General features: G+C 38.6%; 1 protein-coding gene across 1 annotated transcript; it reads right to left on the reverse strand.

Annotated features, from left to right (window-relative positions):
- Positions 1–668: 668 nt before the first annotated feature.
- On the reverse strand, positions 669–22,430 carry LOC147311731 (sacsin-like). Its single transcript, XM_086266926.1, has 8 exons — positions 22,331–22,430; positions 20,562–20,607; positions 20,028–20,115; positions 14,726–14,837; positions 14,364–14,510; positions 12,843–14,274; positions 12,570–12,658; positions 669–12,458 (listed from the first exon to the last, which is right to left on the reverse strand). Exons 2-8 carry the CDS (start codon positions 20,588–20,590, stop codon positions 1,504–1,506), a joined length of 12,852 nt encoding a protein of 4,283 aa, XP_086123052.1. The 5' UTR covers positions 20,591–20,607; positions 22,331–22,430; the 3' UTR covers positions 669–1,503.
- Between the last annotated feature and the right edge of the window lie 2,177 nt (positions 22,431–24,607).

The raw sequence follows: 24,607 nt of genomic DNA on the forward strand, positions 1-24,607 counted from the left end.
AGTCCATGTAAGTTACGATAATACTTTGATAAGTGATAAGTGTGTTTCTAATGTAAGGTATGTTGCTGTGTTTGTATTGTGAGCTATCTGAAAACCTTTTCATTCTGTATTTACGTTACTTACATCCATGTGCTATTTTTTAGCTAGACATGTGTGTCATGCAAGCTAGCAGCACCCCATGAGAAACGGGCCGAAGTGTTTAAGTGTTTACCGGAGTTTTTGCACCCTTGGCAAGCGGACTGAGGTATGTGATGAGAGGTGATCTGTTGTTATATTTTATTTAACTGAACTGTGTAACCCCCTTGATGCTGTTTGAAGTAACCCCTTTTGCTTTATTTAATCTGTGACTGTATATCTCAGAATTACTTGTTTGAACTTGCCTGAGTTAACTTAAGCTCATTGTTGTTATTGCTCATTGTTATAGTTTAAAAGGTACTGTACGGGTATCAATTTTTTCTTATTTTATAGTTTTCACGGTGCTCAACGTCCAGAGAAGGAGCCGTGTGTGGTGAGGAAATAAATGGCTGCACCCGTTAGAGACTCTTCTGTCGTTCTTGATGCCAAGGGCTGCTACACAGTGAAAAAGTGAAATCACATTAAACAGACACAGTTAGTGTAAAGTAGGTAATCTTTATTCCTTTACGAACTCCTGAATATACAGTAAATGAACAAGGAAGGAAATGAAGTAATAATCTTAAACTTATTACATACTTATACTTAATTATAGTAAAATTAGCTAACCCTTGACCCGTATTTAGAAATATGACAGGAATTGCCATTTCTTTTCTTTCATAAGAAAACTTTTATTAAATGATAATAATAGGTTGCAACAGATTTCTGCCAATTTCTTTTGCATTTGCACTTAACATAACAAAATTACATGCTGAGTGTCTTCTGTCACCAAAAGTTATGGATGTCAATAGTAATAAGTGTTTAAAATGTAAGAAAAATAAGTAAGAATATCTCTAAATACATTAGACAGAACTTCTACAGTAATTGCAGCTTCACTCAGTAAGTAGTCTTCACATTTGCCTTTTCATAAATGTTATATTACAGTAAGTATATTGCTTCCCAGCAGGTATTTACCAAACAACAATGAAGCGGTCCAATGACCTCCCCCCAAGAGTAGTCAAAAATCCCAACTAAGTTGCTTACAAAAAATACTTGATATATGCATTTTCAAAACAAAACAAAACACATAATATAGCAATATCACAAATGAGCAGCTTCAAAATGAAAGTAAAGCAAAACAAAGGCATACAGTGATTACATGTTTCCCAAGTGAATATTCATGAAAGTGCACAAAAACCTTTGTTGTTTATACTTCATACTAACATCATTCAGTGATCATTACTCAAAAAAAAAAAAAAAAAAAAAAAAAAAAAATACAACTTAAATTCCTTTTGGTTGTGATGCTAAATAATATTTCAGTTTGCACTGTGGATATAATCCTTTTAAAATGTAGAAAAACCGTTACACTGACCAATACCTTGTTTTAAATCCTTAATTCACATATGCTTCTATTTTATTAAGGAGCTCAGATGCCTTGTTCAGTGCCAGCATTTCATTCTCTGATCTGAATTGTCCGTTCGGTATGTGGGGATATGGATGGCAGTTGGGATATTGAGTCTTTTTGGGATCCACTCCGAGTGTCTGCAGGTTTTTCACAATCTCAGGCAGATCTCTCAGTTGGAGGCTGTAGCAGGAAACTTGTGCAGCAGTGGCTGAAATTGAGCTGCTGTTGGGGCGTTGTCCATTTCTTTTATAGCATGCTGCTATAAGAGACTTTTCCACTGCTTGATGGACCTTAAACAGACACCACTCTGTGCTCCCTCCACCAGTGTCTTTGTGAGCTGCATTGAGATCGCAGCGAGCCTGTCTACACCAGCGCCTGGCCTCTTCTCTGTCTGGCCTTGGGACATTTTCATTGTGGGTCCAGAAGTTGTAGGAATGGAAACCTCTATAGCCTCTAGAGAACCTCTCTCGACTATTTCTGTGATACCTGGCCTCCTGATTCCACTCTTCATAGAAGCCTCTGAAATTTGTATTTCTGCTTGAAAAGGTCGAGCCTGCAGCTTTGGGTTTGCTAAGCTCATCAATTTGATTCTGTAAATATTTGAATGCCTCATTGGCGAGAGACTGGCAATCCGGATTTTTGTCAGGGTGCCACCTGAGGTACAGTCTCTTGATGGCTTTGTGCCTCTCCTCCTCAGGAAGCCTCCAGATCTCTGCCAAACATTTATCAATTTCCCTTTTAGCTTCCTCAACAGAGGCTGGTAAAGAATTTGTTGACGATTCAGAAGAATGTGGCACAGCTCCTGTCAGTGGTTCCAGCTCCATGCAAGTGTTTTCTTCTGGTTTTAGCGTCTTCTTCTGTGGTCCTGGCTCCATGCATTTCCTCCTTTCTGTTTTTACCTTCTTTTCTCGTTTAAACTGAAACAGATCAACACAGCTGACTTCAATGGGCTCATCTTCTCCAATATCTATTTTGTATCTCCATGAATATCGTCCATTGTGACCAGGCAGTTCTTCAACAATAACTGCATAAATGTACTTGTCATCAATGCTGTAGCCAACATATTCCCCCTCTTCAAAGTTGTTGAGGACATTCATGTCCAAACAATCATGCCATTCTTCTGGAACCTCTGTCCCAGGGGCTGCTGGACCAAAAGAGGAACTTTCAGTTTCAGCACTGTCACGGATCTGATGTTTAGCCAGAGTTTTCCGAACATCTTGCAGATCATCACACATGAGGAGTTGTCCCAGCACTGGAAGGTGAACCAATGCAATTCTGTTTCCTAAAAGAGCATTAATCTCCTTTGTCAGTGTCATGATGACTTCATTTATTACCTTGGGAGCCATGTCATCATTGTGCTTTAAGTAAAAGGTACACCCTTGTTGCCCTCGTTCCACAGATACATCTGTTTCTTCATCAGTTTTGGGAAGGGGCTGTTTATCGAGCCAGAGTGTTGTTTCCAAAGTTTTGCAGCAGATAATCTGTATACTGCCAAAAGTCTTCTCACACATTTTAGTGGCATCTTCTTGTATTATTTTGCCTTGAGAATTATCTCTAATAAGACAAATTAATCCATATTTAAAGGTTCCCGAGGAGAGATGTTTATCAAACCATCCACTAAATTCACAGCCAGTCCCAAGTTCACAACACTGCATCTTTGATTCCACAACTCTTTCCTCTGTGAACTCAGACAGCATCTTTGGCTGAAACTTCTGAGGCAGCAGTTGCAACACCTGATGATGCATGTATTTGTCGTTGCCCAAATGACATTTACTGAGTTTCTCAAGCAGCAGGAACTTGTTCTCCAGCGCTTCTTCCAACCTTTTGGTCTCAAACACTGTGTCGTTGTAGCAGAGTGTGGATGATGGGTATAATTTACCATCTACTGCAGGAAGATACAGAGTCTCAACATTTTCAAGAAGCGTCTGGTTTCCCTGAGCACTGATTAACTTAAACAACTGCTCAACAGCTCGTTTCACAGTTCTCAGCTGGTTTGAATGTAGTTTTTGTTTATCACAGGAATCAGCGTAAACTGCTGCCAAAACATTACAATATTGCTCTGCAGTAGCTTCGTTCTTCACACCAATTTTCTGAAAGAACGGTGCATACACTGCATCTTCTTGAGTAATCTTGTACAGATATGGTCTGAAGTCCAGATCATAGGAGAGCGACAGACACACGTCATCAGGCCTCATAAGTTTTGTGTCTTTTTCAACCAACACAACAGGAAGACCAGCCAGCTGGTTTCCTTCAAATCTTTTTGCTTGCAGGTAAGCGTACGAACTTCTGAACACTTTAGCTCGTGTTTTGATCAGCTGGTCAGTTTCACATGGTGACTGACAGATGTTTCTTATGTTACTGGTTACACAGTTTGGAGGTGGTTCTTCATGAGCTCCTGCATTTTTCATCATCTTCACAAGTTTCTGTGCTGTATAAACTGGTAAGTGAATAATTGGTATTGAGGTCCAAATCAAATCCTGATGTTCTGGATTTTTTTCAATCAACGAGCCTCTAATTTTAACAGTAGTTCCTTCAGGAGCAAATGGTTGGTGGTAGTTGGACAGTTCTTTTCGAATATTAACTGGAAAAATGAATTTGATGTCAGCAATGCTTTCCAGCAACCTTTTGTTGTTGTCTTTGGGATCACATGCTTTATTCAAAGCTTCCCTGAAAAGTAATGATGATTTCAGTTTCAGGTCTTCAATTTTTCCTTTTCCTTTTGCTTCTGATTCCAGCTGGTACGCGAAATTTATTATCTCATCGTTTGACACAACATGCTTCATTCCAAGTTCTCTGACAAGCTGGTTTGCCTTTTCTGCGTTATCATTTCCTTCACACAGCTCAGTCCAAAATCTCTCAGGAACAAATTTCTCGTGGGGCAACATTCGTTTGTACAGCTCCACTCTCTCATCAAAGTAGTATGATGCAGGCTCCAGTCTACCTTGAGAACTGCGAATCAGTTTTACTGTCTTCAGTGAGGAGATGATAGTTTCCCTTTCCTTCAAAGAGTAACGTAGTGACAGCAACAGCTTGAGGCTGTGAAGAATCTGTGACTCTGTGAGTTGGTGCACAACAGGTAGAATGAACTTCATGAAATACTCCAAATCATTCAGGACCTGAATGTTGACTGTTTCTGACAGTGTGTGGTTCTCAGAGTTGAACTTGAGAAAAATGCTGCCGGTGTTGGGCAGGTTGAACAAATCTGGAAATTTCACTGAATAAAAGCTGTTGAGAACATAAACCTGTTTAGTTCCATCAATCCTCACTCGTTCACCATGTGTTGTTTCAAATATTGGTAAGGATTTGAGTTTCCTCACATACTCTTGATTGTCTTTGGACTTGGATAATCCCGATTGCAGGAACATCTGAAACTCCTTCATATCATTATTTGAAAGGTGGGAAAACTCTGGGTGATTAATGTTGTACACTTGATCCAACACTGAGCTTTGATCATCTACATCGAGAAGCTCATGCTGTAGACATGAACGTACCTCTCGGTCCATTTTAGAGAAGAAAACATGATCAAAACTCATAAAACCAAGTTTGAAGAGGATGCCTGATATGTCTTTGTGTTTCTGTGAGGCAAACACAACACTTGACATGTGTTTCATTGTTTGCAGCAAGTGCTTGTTGTTCAACCTTGGACACACAACAGGTAAAATGTAGCAGTCGCTGAAGAATTTCATCACATCACTTAGTGTCAGACTTGACTTGTCATCTCTAGATGTTGGTAGTTTAATTTCACTTGTTATGAACATCCAAAGTGATTTCAGCCACTTTAACATCTTCTCATTTGGGACATGAAGACCACTGTGTGGATCAACTTCACAGTTCTTAAGAAGATGCTGAATTAATGGTTTCAGATATTTTTCCGAGCAGGGTAATGTCATTTTTTGGATGAGTTTTAAACTTTGAAGAAGTTTAATGTGGTCTTTGTTTGTCTGATAGTCTGCAAATTTGTTCTCGTAGTGAAAGAAGAGATCTTCATATACTGATATCCACTTGAGTGACTGGGAGTTGAAAACTGTCAATACTTTATCTTTTGTGAGAAGAAGCGGAAGCCGTTCGAGCAAACTGGCATTGTCCTGGGTGACCTTTTCTGAGGAGAAATTTTTTAAACAAAAACTCAAGAGCTCGGAACATCTTTTCTCATCTTTGATCAAAGTTGCACTTATGGGTAAAGGTAAATCCTCATCTGTTTGGGTTGGATCATTGAGAGGTTTTGCTCGTAGAAAGGTCTGCACAGTGGAGGGACTGACCGCTTTCACTTCAACCCCAGCATCTGTGAAACTTTTCCAAATCTTCTCCATGTTTGTGGAATAAGGAACCAGCTTCATTCCAAGATCTTCCAAAATGTTGTTCAGCTTGAAATTTCCTGAGGTTGTCAGATAAAGTGACTTAGTAGAGTCTGTTTCGCTGACATTACACCAGTCAAATGAGTATTCTTTAATTTCTTTATCTGCAATTTTCCGTGTTGACCTCTTCATCACAGGGATTACATCAAGGCCTTTTTCTTTCAGTGATCTGTATACTCCATGTATCATTTCATGCCAATCTGGACAAACATCTTTGGACACAGTTGGCCAAAAACACAAGTATTCTGTACTGAAACATGAGTCAACAAATGCAACGGAGACTTTCTTAGCTGCAATGCTGCACCTGATGTAATGCAGGAGATCTGCATAAAGCGGAGCAATGATGTTCTGTTTTAAAATCTCATTCCAGTTTGATTTCTTACTCTCCCCATCTTCTTTCCAAAGGCTTCTCCTGGCAGAATCAACCTCAAAGTTTCCATTGACATGTACTGGCAGTCCAGTTTTCCCTGGCAAAGGAAGTGAACAAAAGGCTTCTCCTTTAAAATCCATGATGGGGTATCCTTTTGTGTTCACAAGTGCAGCTAATGATGCTTGGGGAATTTTGTCTGATAGTTTTAATTCAAAGCTGTCTTTGAAGGAGCCAAATTGTTCTGCAACAATCCACTTACTTTGTCTTTTATCTGAGGTGGAAATTGTGGTTTCATAGAAAGTGTTTTGTGTTGCTGTTTTGTCTGATTGCAGTGCATTTTGTAGATGTTTTACAAAAGTATCTTTCTCGTCCCGACTTTTCTGTGGCAGATGTTTTTCAACCTCAAAGATGGTTTTAAGTTCTTGTGAATCTTCACTGATTTCATGGACTTTGATTTTGCAGATGTTTTTCAGAAAGAGAATTAGTCCTACAGGATCTTCAGACAGGGCAGAGCACAGTTTTTTCATGTCGCGGTCAGTGACTCCTTGCTGTGATATTTTGGAGGTATTTGCATTTGTACCCATTCTCAGAGGTAATCTGAACATGGTGCCGTCTTTAAGAGAAAATTTGTCTGGAAGAAATGATTTGTAGACATCTACGTACATTTCTTTGAAAGTGTCAGCTAGTTTATAGCCAATGCCATATCGCTGGTTATTTGAATGATTTTCAATGTATTTTTGATTGGGGTCAGAAATGCAGAGTACTTCATCTCCTGTAAGGATCGAAGGGCAGTCAGTCAGATGGTAAACAGAGTTGAATCCAACTCCGTACTTCCCTATCTTCCCTGGGGTGCTGTGCTTTCCTCCCTCTCCCAGCTGTTGAATTCCCTTAATGTCAGCATCAGAAAATACTTTGTTGTTGAATACACAAAGTGCTGGACCCTGGAGATTGTTCCATTTCTTCCCAAATGTTTTTTCTTTTCCATGTTGTCTTTTGTCCCAGATGAAGTGAATTTCTGTTGCTTCTGCATCATCAGCATTTTGAATGAGCTCTTTAAGGATATCCTTCTTTGATGGATAGGCTGAAATTATGTTTTTAATACGAACAGTCAGCTGTTCCTGCTGTTCAAAGTCAAAAGCAAATGGTGACATGTCATCAACTATGTGGGTTTCCAGAGAATGATGCCTTGTTGTTTTGATTCCAAGGTGGCGAGCCATAGCTCGTGGGATATTCTCGTGACATAATGTGACACCTGAAGTGAGTGGCATCCATGGGCTGTCATTGTAAAATAGCACACTAGCAAACTGCAAAACTCCATGCTCATTGGGTATCAAACAGTCATCTGTGATTTTGACTTTGGCCTCAAATATCCCTTTGTTTAAAATTGTGAGGCAAACTAAGAGATCACTCTCTGGTAGGGGCTGGTTTCCATGTTGAGCTTGTAATTCTTGCAACACAGTTAGAAACTGAGTGATCCTGAATTGTTTTTCAACACCTATACATGTCCAGAGGTTCCTGAAGCTTGTGAAGGCAGCTGGAAGTACGTGGAGATAGGGCTTTGCTTCAAATTGCCCGTTCTCAGCTACACGGTCAACATTCACAAATGTATCGCCAATGAGGATGAATGGAAATGAACTCGCTTGTTGTGAAATGTAAGTGGCATTTCCAGAGTCACAGATCCACTGATCCAGACACTTATAGCACTCAAATGCTATTTTGTAAAGCATGGATCTGTCAATGGAGTGTGCTTGTTTGCTTCCTTCATGCAGCTGCTGGAGCACCACCTCTGGCTTCGGAGTGCTATTCACGCCCAAGATCTTTAGGACTGGATCACTGTGGTGTATTTTCAAATTACTATTATCCAGCACTGGTTGTGTCATGTTAACGAGAAGGGAGCATTTGTCACTAAAAACATCAGTGGGCCTTTTAAGTGTTACATTTCCTTCCATTTTTGCATCACCAGGTGAATATGCTGGAAGAAATGCAGTTGTCCTGAGTGTTTTCCAGTGGTGAGAGTCTTCATCATAAATGTGATTTTTCATCAGTTCAAATAGGCACTTCAAGTGGACAATTGCTTTCTTTTTGTCAATGCTCCAGGTTTTATTAATTGTGCCTGCTTTCTCTGTGATGTCTTCCAATGGGAGATGGTCATTTGCCATACCGAGTTCCAACAAACGCTGAATCCTTTTTGGAGATCTGAAGTCATTTTCGGATCCATCAAGCAAGCGTCCCTCTTTTGGTTCAAAAAGACAGGCCACTTTCCCTGTAGGATTCACAAGTTTCCTGACATGTTGGAGCTGTCCACCCTTTGTGGGTATGCATGGATAGCAGAGCAGCAGATTGTCAATTTCTTTGATATGAAGGTCAATAGCATGCAGCACAAGGGTATCTCTACTCTTCGAGTCCATTGTAGTTAGGTTACTGAACACTGCTTCTCTGTAGAACTTCTCCCAGTTCCATGTCCTGTTTTGTAAAACCTTTTCTAGGCCAGCCTGTTTAAAAGTATTTCTCAGCCACAGTGGAAGAGGAACAACATGATTGGGTCCTTTTGCATATTTCTTGCAAACTTGCACTGCAAGGTCACCAATCTTTTCATCATTTTCAATGCTCTCATGAAGAAATATAACATTGTTCATTGAGAACCATTGTTCTCCATCACTAAAGAGCTCTGGACCAACAGAGTCATCAACAATGGTTGAGTAAAGTGCATCCACTAAAGGTTTGAAAGTTTCACTCACTTTCTCTCTATCAGGCCAAAAGGTGTGATAACAGTAACTCACCAGCTGTTTATTTTCTGACATTTTCTTTAGTGCCTTGAGTACAGTAACATATGCTGTCACTACTGGATCCTGAAGGAGAGCTTTGTTCCAGTCATTTTTCACTCCAGTTTCCCACAGACCTTTTCGGTTGCTTGTCACAGCAAATGTGCCATTTACATTGACAGGAAGACCCGTGTGAATGGGAAGAGGAAGGAAGCAAAAGGCCTGTCCAACAAGATCTGTTTGTAATGTGCTGAATTTTCCAGTTTCTGGATCATTTTGCAAGGGCACAGCAATCCCTCCAATGGGCAAAGAGAAACTGGCCTGCTTGTTTTTGTGAATGGCCATTTTAAAGGACTCATCTGTCCCAAAGCAGTTGTACAGGAGCCAGAGCTGAACTTCATTTTCATTAGACTGCTGACTGGATATTTGGATAATTCTGACTGTGCAAGATTCAATTAGTCCTTTGCATTTACCATCAAGTTTCATCAGTGATTTCTCAGCATGACGTTGCTTGGACACACTGTTGTCATCAGGAATCTCCATTGCACTCACAGTGGTTTTGGACACAGAGAAGATGGTCTCTATTTCATTTTCTCTTGGTGGAGTTGATCCATTGTGTGGGATATTTTGGAGGGATAATGTAATGATGTTCTTTAAAAAAAGAAGATGGGTTTGTGAATTCTTAGAAAAGAGATGTTGAAAATCAAGGATATTTGGTTTTTGATACACATTTGTGCTTATTTCTGATTTGACAGCTTCTTCTTCACTTCGGAAAGGTAGTTTGATCAGAGTGCCTGGATAGGGTTCAGGAGGACTTTTTCTGGTGAAATTACAGTCAAAAATGTTTTCATATGATCCAAACTGACCAGGAAAACAATGAAAGAGTTGCTGTTGAGAGAGATCCAGCTTGATTCCAGGATTTGATTTATGTTTGATATGCTTTGTGAGATGAGTAACATTTGGATCAAGTATGAGAAGAGTGTTGCCACTAAGGATGGAGGGGACATCTGTCACATGATACACAGTGTTGAATCCAAGTCCAAACTTTCCAATTTTTTCCACCTTGTTTTCCTTTGAGGCTGAGCCAACTCTGACAATATTTTTCCAATCCTCTGCTGTGAACTGCTCATTATTAAAAGCCCAAAGACAAGGTCCCTGACAAAGAGCCATGTCAGGGTCAATCAAGCTTTCAGGTGCATCTCTGTGTACTCTGAAATCCACCAAGAACTTGCAAACATCTGCCCCAGCATCCTCTGCATTCTGGATGAGCTCTTTGAAGATGTCACTGTCTTCATCGTACTCTTTAAGAATGTTTTTTATTCTCATTGTTATTGGTTCAGATTGTCCACACTGCTCTATTCCTATCTCCTCTGGATCAAGAATGTGGGTACTGAGAAAACGAATTTCCAGCCATTCAGCCGCTGCTTTTGGGATTTCCTCATGTATGACATAAATTTCCTCTTCTCTGCAGTTTAGTTCTTTCAGTCCATTTTTGCTTACATCACAGAAAAGAGCTGTTGATCGTGGTTTAAGGGTAAATTTTCCTCCCTCAGCAATGACTGGCACTGGGATGTCATCCTGAACTGTTTTCTTCTCTTTCCAGAGCCAGTTGAGAATTTCTATTGACACTTTGACCTCTGAGGAACTTGCAAATGGCGGTTGTCTTGCTTCAATTGTTTGCTGGATGGAGTACAGAATGCCCAAAATGTCTTCATTGGAAAGTACTTTTCTCAAGCCAAACCTCTGGAACAATGTTCTGTATGGCAAAAATTCACTTGGCACCTTCCCAATGTAAGAACTCAGATCTAGATTATTTGGGTATTCAAGAACCAGATCCTGGGGTGCAACAAACTCGTTCTGGGCCCATAGCCAGCATGTCTCATTGCCCATCATTGTAACAAATACAAAGAGGTTGTCTTGCATGTGTTTGTAAATGCTGTGCAGCTGTCTTTTGAAGTCTACATCTGTGTCAGGATTAACCATTTCCAGTGCTTTTGATTTCAAGACTGACAGATTCTCAGTCACTTTTTCAGGTGGTGGTAGGTCTTTGAGACCAAGTCTGTTGCTAACTCTGTCACTGAGCTTCCCTGTTAGTGGCATTACATGTCCAACAATGTCCTTATACACAGAATGTCTTATTTCATTTGGGCAAAACAAACAATACTTCTGAGATTTATCACTGAATTGTTTCTTACTTCCAGGTTGTTCACATGGGATCCATTTTAACATTTTGAGGCAATGAAGTTGTTTGTGAGAAAACTTTGTCAGTAGATCATTACTTTCCACCATTTCCAACAGAACCTGACCTCTTCTCAGAGCCTCGATTTGTGAGTTCATGCATAGTTTGTCAGTCAGCGTGGCAGCATGTACCAAATGTTCAGGTGAGACATCCATCTCTTTATTCAGTAATCCGATTTCTGTTAAGCTTTCCAGCATCTGCAGTGAATGAGTGTATGAAGGCGGTGGAAAGAAGTCTGACTCAAAGATGACTTTAAAAGTCTGAATTCTTGGATCAAAAAAGTCAGATGCCTTTTTCAGCTGTCCATTCACCTCAATGAAGCTCAAGTCCTTACAGCTACATTTCAGGGATTCGTTTTGTGAGAAAAGCACCTTACCATGCTGTAAAATCCAAGTCATTGTTTTGTTAGTGTTGTCACTGCTGCAAGCGCCTTTGCTTATGCTGTCAACAAGAACACTGGCTGCTTCGGCGGTGTCCAAGAGATGAACTTTGAGCAGCTGTAACAGTCTGCGGTCAGTCTCAGTAGAACACTGGATTATGGAATCAGGCATAGGGAGCTCTGTTGGTACTGTTAGGCCTGAGATCAGAAGCACAGCTTGTTTTGATTGAGCTGCAACACTGAATCCTTCCATGGTTTGAAACAAAGGCAACTTCAAGAGAAAATCTTTCTCTGCTTTTGAGAGAGAATCCAGATAAGAGAGATAATCTTTCAGTTCTTCTCGTGCTGTGTGAGAGGCGGATTTGAGTTCTGTGACAAGATGCTGGAAATCTAAATTCATCAGGACCTTCAAAACACTCCTTGGAGATGGGCACAGCACATATGAGTCAAGGTCTACATGCTTGAGCCACTCATTTCCTCTCACCACTGTGCCACCAACTTTGTTCACCAGCTGAGCTATTCGGTCTGGCAAATTCAGCTGTTTACTTTTCTGAAAGATCAGAGTTGTGTTCTGCTGTAGTTTTGCTACTGATACAGTCTGACTGCCAGACAGAGGACTAACTGGTATTAGAGGTATGTCAGTGAAAGGACTTAACTCATTAAAATGACTGTTGAGAAAGCTCCAGAATTCTTGAAACCAGTCTGAAGGTGGATGCTGACTGTTGTTGTTGTCCCATGTAACAAGTTTTTTCCCTGTCTGCTTCCAGTCTGGTGGCAAATATCGTCTTGCATATTCAGCCAAATGGGATGCATCAATGTTGGTGACCTTGAAGAAATCTGAAGAGCAGATTAAAAAGATTTTTTTTTAAAGTTAAGAATAAATGTGTGTGCTAAAATGTTTAGCTGTGTACAAATGACTCTGCATTGTTTAAAATTACTTTCACTTACTTCTTCTGGCCAGTTCTTTCAGATGGGCACTGCAGGCTGGAGTCAGATCATGTGGGATGAAGAAGGGTTTACAGAATGGCAGCAACACTCTATAAAAAAGTGCAATGGATTCTGTCAATCAAACTGTTAGGAGTTCATTCAGTATAGAAACATTCCTGAACCTTCCAAATATTCAGTTACAATCAATATGTGAATAACACATAAAAATGGCAACTTTAGTCATAATCTATGTAACATTTATTTTAAATATTGATAGATGTATGGAAACCCTACCTTGGACATTCATGGCTGTCAATCAAAGCAGTGTCTTCCTCTTCGTATGTGAAATATCTGAAAGAGCCATCACTGAGTGGAAGGAGGTGAAGACCCTCAAGTTCTTTGTATTGTTCATCACCTAAAATGTACTCCAAAAGACTGAGTTTGTCATCTTTAGTGATGTTATCCACACCGGTCCTGTGGAGAATGGCCCTGAGGAATGCTGGAGTCACATGTTTTAGGGTAGTAGGGTTTGGGTAGGCCTCATTTATAGCCTTTGCAACACTAGCTGATAAAGTGACAAGATTCTCTCCACATGACACTAAAGCCCTTTTAATGGCAGACAATATGTTGGTGCTTGTTGGGCCATTGCAGGGGAAAACAGCTTCTGATGGAGAGATAAACTGTCTTTCATCTTTAGCAAGAGAGAGGATGGCCACGTTCTGTCTGAATAAGTGATGAAAAACATCCAGAGTGAGAGCATGCCATTTTTCTTTGTGTTGTATCTGAGTGAGATCTGGCCACAGATTGTACACAGAGGAAACAGGGAGGATAGATTTTTGGGCAAGTTTAATGGCATCTTGAATGATCTTGATGTATGCTTGTGGAAACACCTTCTTCATCAGCATTTCATTCCACAAAGCATGTTCATCATGTCTCTGGTCTTCCTCTTGCCATTTGATGTGTCTTCTATTGTCTGTGAGGCCAAAGCATGCATTGACATAAACTGGGAGTCCTGTCTTATTGGATTCATTGTTTGGAAGGGGGAGAAAGCAGCTCAGTCTGCTCTGGCTACAGTCTCTCTTCTCACCACAGGGGAATGCCAGGTCAACTTGAGGTAAAAAGCTCAACTTCTTTGTAAGCAAATCAAGATCTTCTGCAACGCCCTCTTTCATGGTACATGTTGTCAGAAGCCACTTTGTCTCTTTTTGGTCTTTTGAACTCACAGTTATAACTTTGAACCTTGTTAGACCCTCAATGACTGACTCCTCTTCTGGCTCCAAAACACCATCTGTGGGGACTGAAGATTTCACTTCAAGTCTGGTGTTAACAGCTCCATCTTCACTAATATGTAACAAGGACACAGAGGTGACATTCTTCAAGAAGAGGAGGCTCAAATCTGCATCTGCAATGAAGCTATCAAAAAGCTCAACCACTTTATCTGAGTCATACAGATTATCAGAAATCTCTGATGCTTCATTACGTAAAGGAAATCTAAAAATTGTCCCATTGAAGTGCTGATCCTCCATGACAACTTTTGACCATCCATGGTCACACACATGTGAGACTATATCTCTAAATGGTTGAAACTGATCATGCATATTCAGCAGAACTTCTTGGTCTTCAGCATCATCCAAAGACCACCAAAACCCTCCATTTCTCTCTCCAAATATTTTTTCTTGGGGATCCATCATGCCAAGGTGGCCTGAACTGAATATACTTGGAACATCTATGAACAAATTAAAGATATGCTACTGTCAATTGTTTATTTAAAAAAACATTACTCTTATCAAGTGTGATAACTATACATAGTTTCACCTGTTATGTGGTAAACGGAGTTGAAGCCGATTCCAAACCTCCCGACTTTGTTCGGGTCGTCACGCTTGACACTCCTTCCAGCCATCTGAATTCCTCCCCAGTCGTCCTCAGTGAATGCGGCATTGTTGTAGGCATAGAGAGCAGGACCTTCGTAAAAATAAAACATTCTCATGGATTGGTAATAATACATAAAAAAGAAAAAGAAAGACTGAAAAAAAGAGTTACCCCCCCCCCCCAACAATCTATTTTCCTTATTGTCTATCTTTGTTCTTTTTAACATTTTTTCATGTAAAAGTAAAAGAAACATTAGAAACATATGTTTTAGAGAAAAGGTTTTTTATTTATTGTTAATCAATAAATACCTTGAAATTTTCCCAGTTCTTCAGTCCAAAGGCTTTCAGTCCCATAGCTTCGCTCATCATGGATGAAAACCACTTTTGTGGCTTGAGCATCATCTGCATTTTGAATCAGTTCCTGATTGACCAACAAAACCAACCATTAACAGAAGACAGCCAATGGAAGCTAGTAGGGCTGCAAAAATTCATCAAGTAATTTAATTCTAAAAAACATTCGACACAAATTCTTCTATGCTGTGTTTAACGCACGGCTCTGTAGCGCGCTCATTTTCCAAAACAACGTAAATGCTAGCTTTTCAAAAACACTGATAACACAATAGCAGCAGTGATGTTGATGTTGGCACAGTTTAATGTGGAGCCAGAGTCTGTTTACACAGAGCAAAGAGTCAGAGCCATTACCAAGAACGGTGAGGTCAGGATGAGCGTCCAAAACAGCAGGGCTGTTCATGTAATTACCATTAAAACCTTTACTGGAAAAAAGCTCCTGGGAGTTTAGTCTGACACCAGACTGGTAAAATCATCATTTAATTTCATAAAAGCAATACCTTCAGCAAACAGGGGTGAGGCTAAAGGGGGAGATGGGGTGTACCTGACCTGAGGGTTTTTAAACTTACCTTTTAATAATGTCAGAAAATCTTCCAACAAGACAGAGAAAAGGTACATTTTTATTCCTTAGTTTACTTTGTGATTGAGATTTTTAATATATCTTTTGCATTTAAGAAACTGTTCTCTTTAAAAGCTAAAATTTCAATATAGATTTTATTTTTTTTATTTATTTTTTACGGATCTTGTATGCAGTTAAACTTTAAAACATCGCAGTATGTAAAATTGAAACCAATGCAATGCTGGTTCTTTTTTTTTGATTATTTATTATTGCTCATTAATAAGACAAAAGTATTTCTTATCAATTACTCAAATAATCAATTGAATAATCGATAGATTACTTGATCCCTAAAATAATTGATAGCCGCACCCCTACAAGCAATTTTTCTTTACTTTAGCAGGAGAGGTGATGTGAACAATGGTTTTGTTCCAAGAAGTGTCCCATCTCTCCTGTGAACCAGCATACTAAACCCTGAAAGTGACTCGTTTAAATGGGATCTAGCCCTGCTTTAATTAGCCATTTAGGTTTCCTACTGTAACATCAAAATGTGTACAATAAAAAGATCCGTCTCAGTTTCTACTGTTAACATTTATTTGCTTCATCCATTTGCACATTGTTAATCAACTTTTTTTTTTTTAGATATACAATTTTTATTCATTATCAAGAGTAGCATAAAACATAACAACCAAACAGAAAAGAAAAGAAAGAAAAGAAAGAGAAAAAAATTTACACACACACACACACACACACACACACACACACACACACACACACACACACACACAAAACATATTTTCACTCAATTACCCACAGATATAGAAAGAGAAAAAGATAAACTCCAAGAATGAGTTGTCCTTTACACTTACTTCCTATTTAACTGAGAACATCTTAATCACAACCACCCCCCCTCAACAGTTGGGACAAATCATTTGGCAAATAAGAAAGCAAAGGGGACCAAACATTGAGAAAGAGACCCTCATTTCCTCCTAAAATAGCAGCAGTTCTTTCGTGAGGAATAACTTTAAATAATTTTCTGTACCACAACGTCACAGAGGGAGGTTTATCCTTAACCCAATTAATGAGAATACATTTCCTAGCTACCAGCAATAGTTTGTCACATAATTTGCGCTGCAAGTGATTCAATGTTAATCAACTTTTTAATTATAATTCTTTGCTCGCCAACATACAATGAAAAACAAAAATCTTTTAAGCTTTATGACATAATTAGTATTTGTGTCAGTTTAACTCGGCGGAAATACTGAAAACTAAACAGTTGTGGTTGAAAGTTTACACGGTCGTGAATGCCATGGTAATTTGGGACTTTCCTGATTTCTTTGAACTGTTCTTTTTCCTCGGTGGAATGATTGTACAGCATATATTTTGAATTATTTATAAAACAAGAATTGGATGCACAAGGTTGAATTTATTTTAGATTTTCTCTAATCCACAGAAGGCCAAAATATAACATATAATATATATATTATATACATACAGTAAATTAAATCTTTTAAGTGCTACTGAAGGTTCTACAGTGTCTTTTACAATGCCAAGGCCTATTAAATTCTTATCATCATTATTAAATCATGACTGGCTACAACTGAAAGTTTACAGGATTTACATTTATTTCTTACAGACCTTGGTCTGTGAGAAGACCCAAAGACCCATTTTTGCCTCGCCCTGGACTTAGACGGTGCTAACAAAGAAAAAAGCACCTGCTCCAAAATTGGCACCTTCTGTGCAACTAAAATTTGCAGCTTCCCACAAGGACAAGCCAAATAAATTCAGGAGAAAAGTTTTATAGTCAGACGAAAACAAAGATTCTGGTATTTGTTTGTTTGTACCCCACTTGTTTATACCCCACAGACGGACAGCATTTGGGCAGAACGTCCTCTCTGTCAAGGGAGGCCATCTGTGGAACAGTCTTCCTCAACCCATTAGAGAATGCTCGACATTCAACTTGTTTAAGGCAAAGGTTAAAACCTGGTTATGGACAAATCAAGTGTGTGATCATGTATGAGTTGTATAGTTTTAATGTTTTATTTGGAAACAGAATGGTGTGTGTAAGTTTGGTGATGGAGTTTTTATTATGAATGAATGATGAATTTTTCTGAATTGTTATGTCTATTTTTATGCTTAAGGACAACAGATGGAAATTAGCCCTTGGCTATAATCTGGTATGTTTACATTCATGTAATTTTTTCTTTACATTTATGTTCATTAACATGCACTGTCCTAAATAAATAAATAAATACTAAATTTGGCCACAATGAAAAGCAGTGAAGCTGAGTCTTTCAAACCTAAGAACAGTGTGCCAGTTTGTCAAGCATGATGTCAATAGCATCATGCTTTGGGGCTGTTTTGCTGTGGTACTGGTACATTACACGAAGGGGATGGAATATTGAAAATATACTTCTTCAACTTTACATCCAATCAACAGTCAGACAGTTAAAATTTGAACACCATTGAGTGTTCTAACATGACAATGATCCTAAACGCACATCAAAACCGGTTTTGAGATGGATAAAGAAGGCTAACTTAATATATATCTTTGACCCTTGGTGGATTAGGGGAAATCCAAAATAAATCCAAACTTGGGCATACAATTCTTAGTTTTCAAAGAAAAATTTATCCTGACATTCATGCCCCTGTGTATGTAAACTTCTGAACACAACTGTGTTCCCTAGTGTTGAATTGTACTGTATTATATTTTCACATTTTCTTCCAACATTAAAGCACACAAAAAAGGCAACTCAGTATGCAGAAGAACCCTAATGTACATGGTGCTTATGTGGTGCAAGTGGTGCAAAACCTCAGAAAAAACAGAATTATAGTAATGCTTGCAGTCAGTTTGCAGTTTACATCCATGATTCCAATAATCCACTAATTTGATCCCTATCCAAGTCAAGCATCTAGGATAGAGAATGTTGTTTGCGGTACAGATCTTGAAGCTCAAAAAACATGTTACATGTGCTCACGTTTGACCTGTAAAGCTGATTCCACACACAAGTTTATAGCTATGATAGCCAAAAGAGTTTTAAATATATCTGTTACTACAAAGAAACTGTATCCAAGCAGCAAAAAAGATCAAATAGTCAGACAATACTCACAAGGTACACATCCAGGATTAGTGTTGCAGTATTGAACAATAGCCAGAAAAGTGTTTGTTTTTTTTTAAATATTATGTTACTGTAAACCAGAAATTTGACCCTTTGGATATAAAATATCATCATTTCCTAAAACTTATCCATTTGTGTGAAATTTGGTCAAAATTAGTTTAGGAGTTCTTCACACTATGAAGGTTGGACAGAACCACAGTGACATTAGTCATTGACGTCTGTTATGAGGCCACAATCTTAGTGTTTTCTGTCATTATCTTGTTATTTTTTGGAAACTGGGTGCACAATGGTGTATCTTATTGTGAAAATAGCATTTTTTAATAACAAGGAGTTAGCCCGTTAGCACAGACTAGATAACCCTCCTTTGTGACAGTTTAAATGATCACATAATGATTTATTTAAAAGTTATTTACAAAATGGACTTACCGTATTTCCCGGACTACAAAGCGCACCTGAATATTAGCCGCACAAGCTAAAATCAGGGGAAAATCCTGTTTTGTACATACATTAGCCGCACCTGACTAAAAGCCGCAGGTGTTTCAATGTTGACTTATCATATGTAAGAGAATATGCACAAAGGGAATTGTCAGGAAAGAGATGGCTGTTTGGAGACACACCCCTTTTATTAATATTTTGAAAAACAAGTTATGGGTACATATTTGCACATGTAGTACATAACAGTAACCTACAGCACACCAGAAAAATAGATTCGGACTACCTTTTAGGCTCAGGTGCAGTGACACGGCTTTAACAAGAAGAAAAGTCAGTCATTCACCATCTTTCTCTTCTTCCTGCGCACTAAAACCACCAAAGTCCTCTTCTCCAATGTCGGAAACGAACAGGCTCAGGATGGCTTCGTCATCCACTCTCCGCTTCTCTCCTTCGTTGTCACTTTCAAAACCAAAGAAATCCTCGTTGTCAGTGTCAGAGTCGAACACCCTCAGAAGGGCCGTGGCGGTGTCCTCCTCTCCATCATGCAGCAGTCCAGCCCTTCAAAATCCGTTGGTGATCGTGGATGTTTTCGCACTTTTCCACGCTGTCAGAATCCACCGGTGGAGTTGGGCATAACTTGCTTTTCGCAAGTTTATCTCCGCTCATCATCCACGCCTCCCGCTGAATGCGTAGCGCTACTTTGAAGTTTGTTTTTCGCGCTACTTCGTACGGCACTACGTTGCCTGGCGGACGGACATGTGACTAACATACCACTCTTGAACCCCGATCCTTCCGCCAGGCAACGTAGTGCCGTACAACAGCGGAACAAACAAAACAAATCGTCTTACGATATCACAAAAATCATGGACAATCCATAGAAAAGCCGCACCTGACTAAAAGCCGCAGGGTTCAAAGCTTGTGCAAAAAGTAGCGGCTTATAGCCCGACAATTACGGTAATGTTTTTTTATCAGCAAGGTACAAAATGTCAAAATGAGTAACTGAGACAATTCAATTATTAGGAAAGCATTTACTGATCAGAGCCAAGGGACAGTTTTGAAACCGGATTTCTAAAGGACTGAAAATCCTTTTGCAACCCCATGAAGTACTTTAAGAAGTAACTGATGAAATGGGCTTTTGGCAAAACATTACACAAACCTTCAAAATTTGTCCGCCATCTGGATATCGACGTAGAATATCTTTCAAGTAGTCAATGAAGGGTGGTGCTGTGGCCCCGAAAGAAGTCCTATAAAAAAGCAACAGTATCAGCAGAGAAATTAAAAAGCACCGAGTTTGAATTTAATTTAAAACAAAGTGAGTCCTCCTGATACACTGATTATAGGAAAGAGCTAATATTAAACAAGCTTGTGTATTTTACTTGTATTCTTAGCCATAAAGTTCTCAACTTTCAATCAGATAACAACCCGTCACCATTTTGAGACATGCTGCTGACCCTCTGCAGGCATCTCTCCCCATCATGATGGCTGTAATGCTCATAAGTGTTGAATTGTATGGAAATAAATGATTGTTGATTGAGCATTTATACACCGAGTACTGTCCTTCCTTCAGCCCAAAGATTCAAAGAATTGGGAGATTACAACAGTAGGAAGTGCATAACAGTATTTCCTATTGTTTTATATACAGTAGGAAGAACTGTATACATAACATTAAAGTAAAATCAAAGTAACTCACCGAGCTTTCTTTTTTGCTTTCAGACTCATTGTTCCAGGGTTGGTTCCTGTAAGAAATTCGGGGTATTGTGAGCAGAACAAAGTTATATAACATATCCTCTTGAGAACCAGCCTATTCGTTTATGTCCTCTGTAATAGACATTTGTTTTTTGGTCTATATCTTTTGACTTATTTGAGATATCCCACTAAGTCCTGATGTACTAAATAGAGGACATTCTGGGCTTTCTATTGATATCTCATGTGTTTGGGTGGCCTCTAAGAGGAAGGAAATATACACGATCGCTGAATAGCAGCCAACTTATGGGGCGCCATTTGTAAAGTGAAACATGCTGAAATTAACGGCAACATTTTTCCACATTTAGCTCAAAACAAGTCATTTTTTTTACAATATTTAGTAAAATATTAGTAACTTTTCATATTTAAAACAGAATTTTAAATGTTAAATATTCAATCTAAATGTTAAATGTAAATATTATATTTAAATCTAAATGTTAAATGTAAATATTATATTTAAATCTAAATGTTAAATGTAAAATCTAAATATTATATTTAAATCTAAATCTAAATGTTAAATCTAAATGTTTAGGCTAACATGCAAATTTATTGCACGGATCAGCGGAAATACCAAAATAAAAGCTTTCCGAAAACCTCCGGTGCAAAAGTGTGCCGGTAGTGGTCAGACACGTTCTCACTCCCAAAGCGTAATAATTTTCGCTAGGTGACAAATTGTCAACATTTTATGCTTTCGGGTACCCAACACGTTCCTAAATTACGGTATCATGAGAATCGTTTGGACTCAATCTACACATGTTCGTTCATTTTCTAAAAATCGCTTTGGAAAACACTATTTTACGTCATTTAACTGCTGGTTATAGTTAGGGATACGGTTAGGTTTTGGGCTGGAACACATGGCTGGAACGTCTATTATGGCGGGACCGTCATTCCACTGGAATTCAGCCATAACCCGACCATGAGAAAGCACGTCCGGCGATTTAGCTGAAAACATTGGAAGATCCGTTTTGTCGGCCATCCAAAGGTTCAGCAGTAGTGCACTCTTAGCAGCTGCAGTCTCCACTTCACAATCGCTGCAGCGCATGTCCACCAAATGCTCGTAGGCAAGAAGTGAAGCAGCACATGGCAGGGAGAAGTGAGGAGGAGAACAGACACAATTTTGCACCGGAGATTTTCGGGAAGCTTTTATTTTGGTATTTCCGTTGATCCATACAATAAATTTGCATATTAGCCTAAACATTTAGGTTTAACATTTAACATTTAGCATTTAGATTTAGATTTAACATTTAGATTTAACATTTAGATTTAATATTTAACATTTGATGAAAAGTTACAAATATTTTACTAAATGTTGTAAAAAATTACTCGAAAAAATATGTTTTTGTAAGGTTTTGAGCTAAATGTGGAAAAATGTTGCCTTTCAGCATGTTTCACTTTACAAACGGCGCCCCATACCAACTTCCTGTTAATCAGCTTGAATTTAAAAAATTAAATATCAGCTGCCTACACGCTGCACTGTTTTTAGTTACAATGCAATACTATGCAAATTAAACTATGAATACTCGAAGTTGTTTTATTATGTATGTTGCATTCTTGTACAGCACTTTGACGCTTCTGTTGTAATTAAATGTGCTATATAAATAATTAAACTATTAAAGAGCCACACTTTGTACATATTTGTACATCCTTTAAGGAGTACATTATACTAAGTAGGTAACTGCAATACCAATGATATTAAAAAGATTAAAATCATAGTACCTCGCTTATGAAAGTGAGTGGTCCCATCTGGTCCAGTTAAAGTAATGATCCTACATCAGTCTGATTTATATAAAGGCTGCTGATGGCCAATCACAGCGTGGGACGTGGACTGCTCAGGTTTTGGCTCATTTTCGCCCTTATTCTGTTAGAAACGAAACCAAAATAAACAAGAACAGCCACATTCTTCAAATGTTCTGAGTGAAACGAAACTTTCAGAGCATTCGTGAAACTCATTCAGTGCTTCCTGGTGTTATGCCAAAGTAGTTACTCCCATCAAAAATTGTTTCCCCATTCACGGGAGCGCGCAAAGTAGGAGGAGCCACTTGCCCAGCTCCGTTCTGTACGCTACTTGTCACTGATCTGCAGATAAAGTAAAAGCTGGAAAACAGCAGACTCGATGAATTTAATATTAGTTTCGTGACATTGTAATGTGCCGTGTGGAAGACAGTTTACCTTATACTGTACACTTAAATAACCTGCTGGGAATACTTTGTCTAGAAAAAGACTTTGATACTATAATACTGTAAAACCAGATGCGATCATGGAAACATGTCGCTCTCCAGTGAATTTACACTCGGTTTACACTTTGTAGCGACGCTATCACGAATGAGTTCATTTGCAAAATCAATGTCAATCTAACCAATAAGTACAGTAACTTTGGAGAAGATGTCTTATTCACAGCAAAAGTTATGGAGGGATACAGATTTTATCAGGCTGTGTGGCATCGGCTGCCAAAATGTGTGCCCCCCCCATTTGTAATCCATATTGGCTTTGTTACTACAAAGGGTATATTTGCCAAATAAGTCACAGTATAACCAATAAGTACAGTAACTTTGGAGAAGATTTCTTATTCACAGCAAAAGTTATGGAGGGATACAGATTTTATCAGGCTGTGTGGCATCGGCTGCCAAAATGTGTGCCCCCCCCCATTTGTAATCCATATTGGCTTTGTTACTACAAAGGGTATATTTGCCAAATAAGTCACAGTATAACCAATAAGTACAGTAACTTTAGAGAAGATGTCTTATTCACAGCAAAAGTTATGGAGGGATACAGATTTTATCAGGCTGTGTGGCATCGGCTGCCAAAATGTGTGCCCCCCCCCATCAATAATGCACCTTGGCGTTGCTATCACGAAAGAGTTTATTTGCAAAATAAATAACAGTATAACTAATAACTACAGTAACTTTGGAGACCATTTGGTTTTTTTTAGACTTCTTAATTTAACATCTACATCTATATATGTAGATATGTGTTCTCGACAATGTGTGCCGTAAGAACACTAGCTGTGGACCTGTAGTGTCAACTATGTACAAGCGAAACAAATAAACACATCTTCTGGTGGTGGGCTTTTCACGCAGAGCTGGTGGAACCACCGCAAACACATCTCACACTGAATCTGTAAAAAAATAAATAATTACAAATCCCAATGTTAAAATTTCATTTATGGGAATTGATCATAACATTTAGCAGTCTTTCTTGATGTCATTACCCATTTGTTTTCAGTTTCATGCTCTTCTTCCCCGCAGAAATGACAGATGTTTGTCAAGTCATCTGTTTTAAAAAGTGAAAAAATAGCACATAGAGTATACTACCTACTGCACTTATTACTTCATTCAAACAACTATATGGTTTGTTTCTACAGCCATCATGATGAAAATATTCATGATGTGAGAACATTGAATGGTGGAAAATGAGTTACCTGTCTCTAGGAGAAGAGTGGTGGCAATTTGCAGCCTGTGTGTGTTTATGGCCTTTTTTGTAGACGGAAAGTTTATTGACTCTTTTCGCAAGATCTTTTCAGCAAACTGAAAAAGAGATTCTAAGATGACTAAATAGGCTAATATCGTAAATGTTATTTTATAGTACTTTGTTTTCTGTGAATCAATTTCTTTCTTTTATTGTGTAATTATCTTATATTCCTTTTCCTGTCATTAACATTGATTACAACACAACATTTCCAATATTCTCGTATATATGTATGTATTACGGTTAAGAATCAGAATCAGAATCAGAAACTTTATTGTCATTGTCATGAGAACAACGAAATTAAGAATGGTCCCCGATCATTGCATCATCCCTAGCAATATCAAAATATAAATAAAACAATAAAATTCAATAAATAAAATAGATAGAATACTTAAAATACTAATAAGATATAACAGTAAAACATTCACATACATTCCCACACACATGCTTCAGACCGTGCATAGATTAACACAAGAGTGGCGTGATGGACATTTTTTTGTAGTATTCAGATGTGTTATTGCAGTTGGA

This window comes from Aulonocara sp. 'chitande type north' Nkhata Bay, linkage group LG16, assembly GCF_057382095.1.
Source record: "Aulonocara sp. 'chitande type north' Nkhata Bay isolate Kocher_YH1m ecotype deep benthic linkage group LG16, A_spYH_male_GT1.1, whole genome shotgun sequence".
In the NCBI taxonomy this organism is placed as follows: Eukaryota; Metazoa; Chordata; class Actinopteri; order Cichliformes; family Cichlidae; genus Aulonocara; species Aulonocara sp. 'chitande type north' Nkhata Bay.

Coding starts and splice junctions, on each gene's coding strand:
- LOC147311731 (XM_086266926.1), bottom strand. CDS start 20,590: ATGAGTCTGAAAGCAAAAAAGAAAGCTCG. Junction 14,838..20,027: donor ATGGCGGACAAATTTTGAAG/GTTTGTGTAATG, acceptor TTGGTCAATCAG/GAACTGATTCAAAATGCAGA. Junction 12,659..12,842: donor GACAGCCATGAATGTCCAAG/GTAGGGTTTCCA, acceptor ACTTTTTTATAG/AGTGTTGCTGCCATTCTGTA.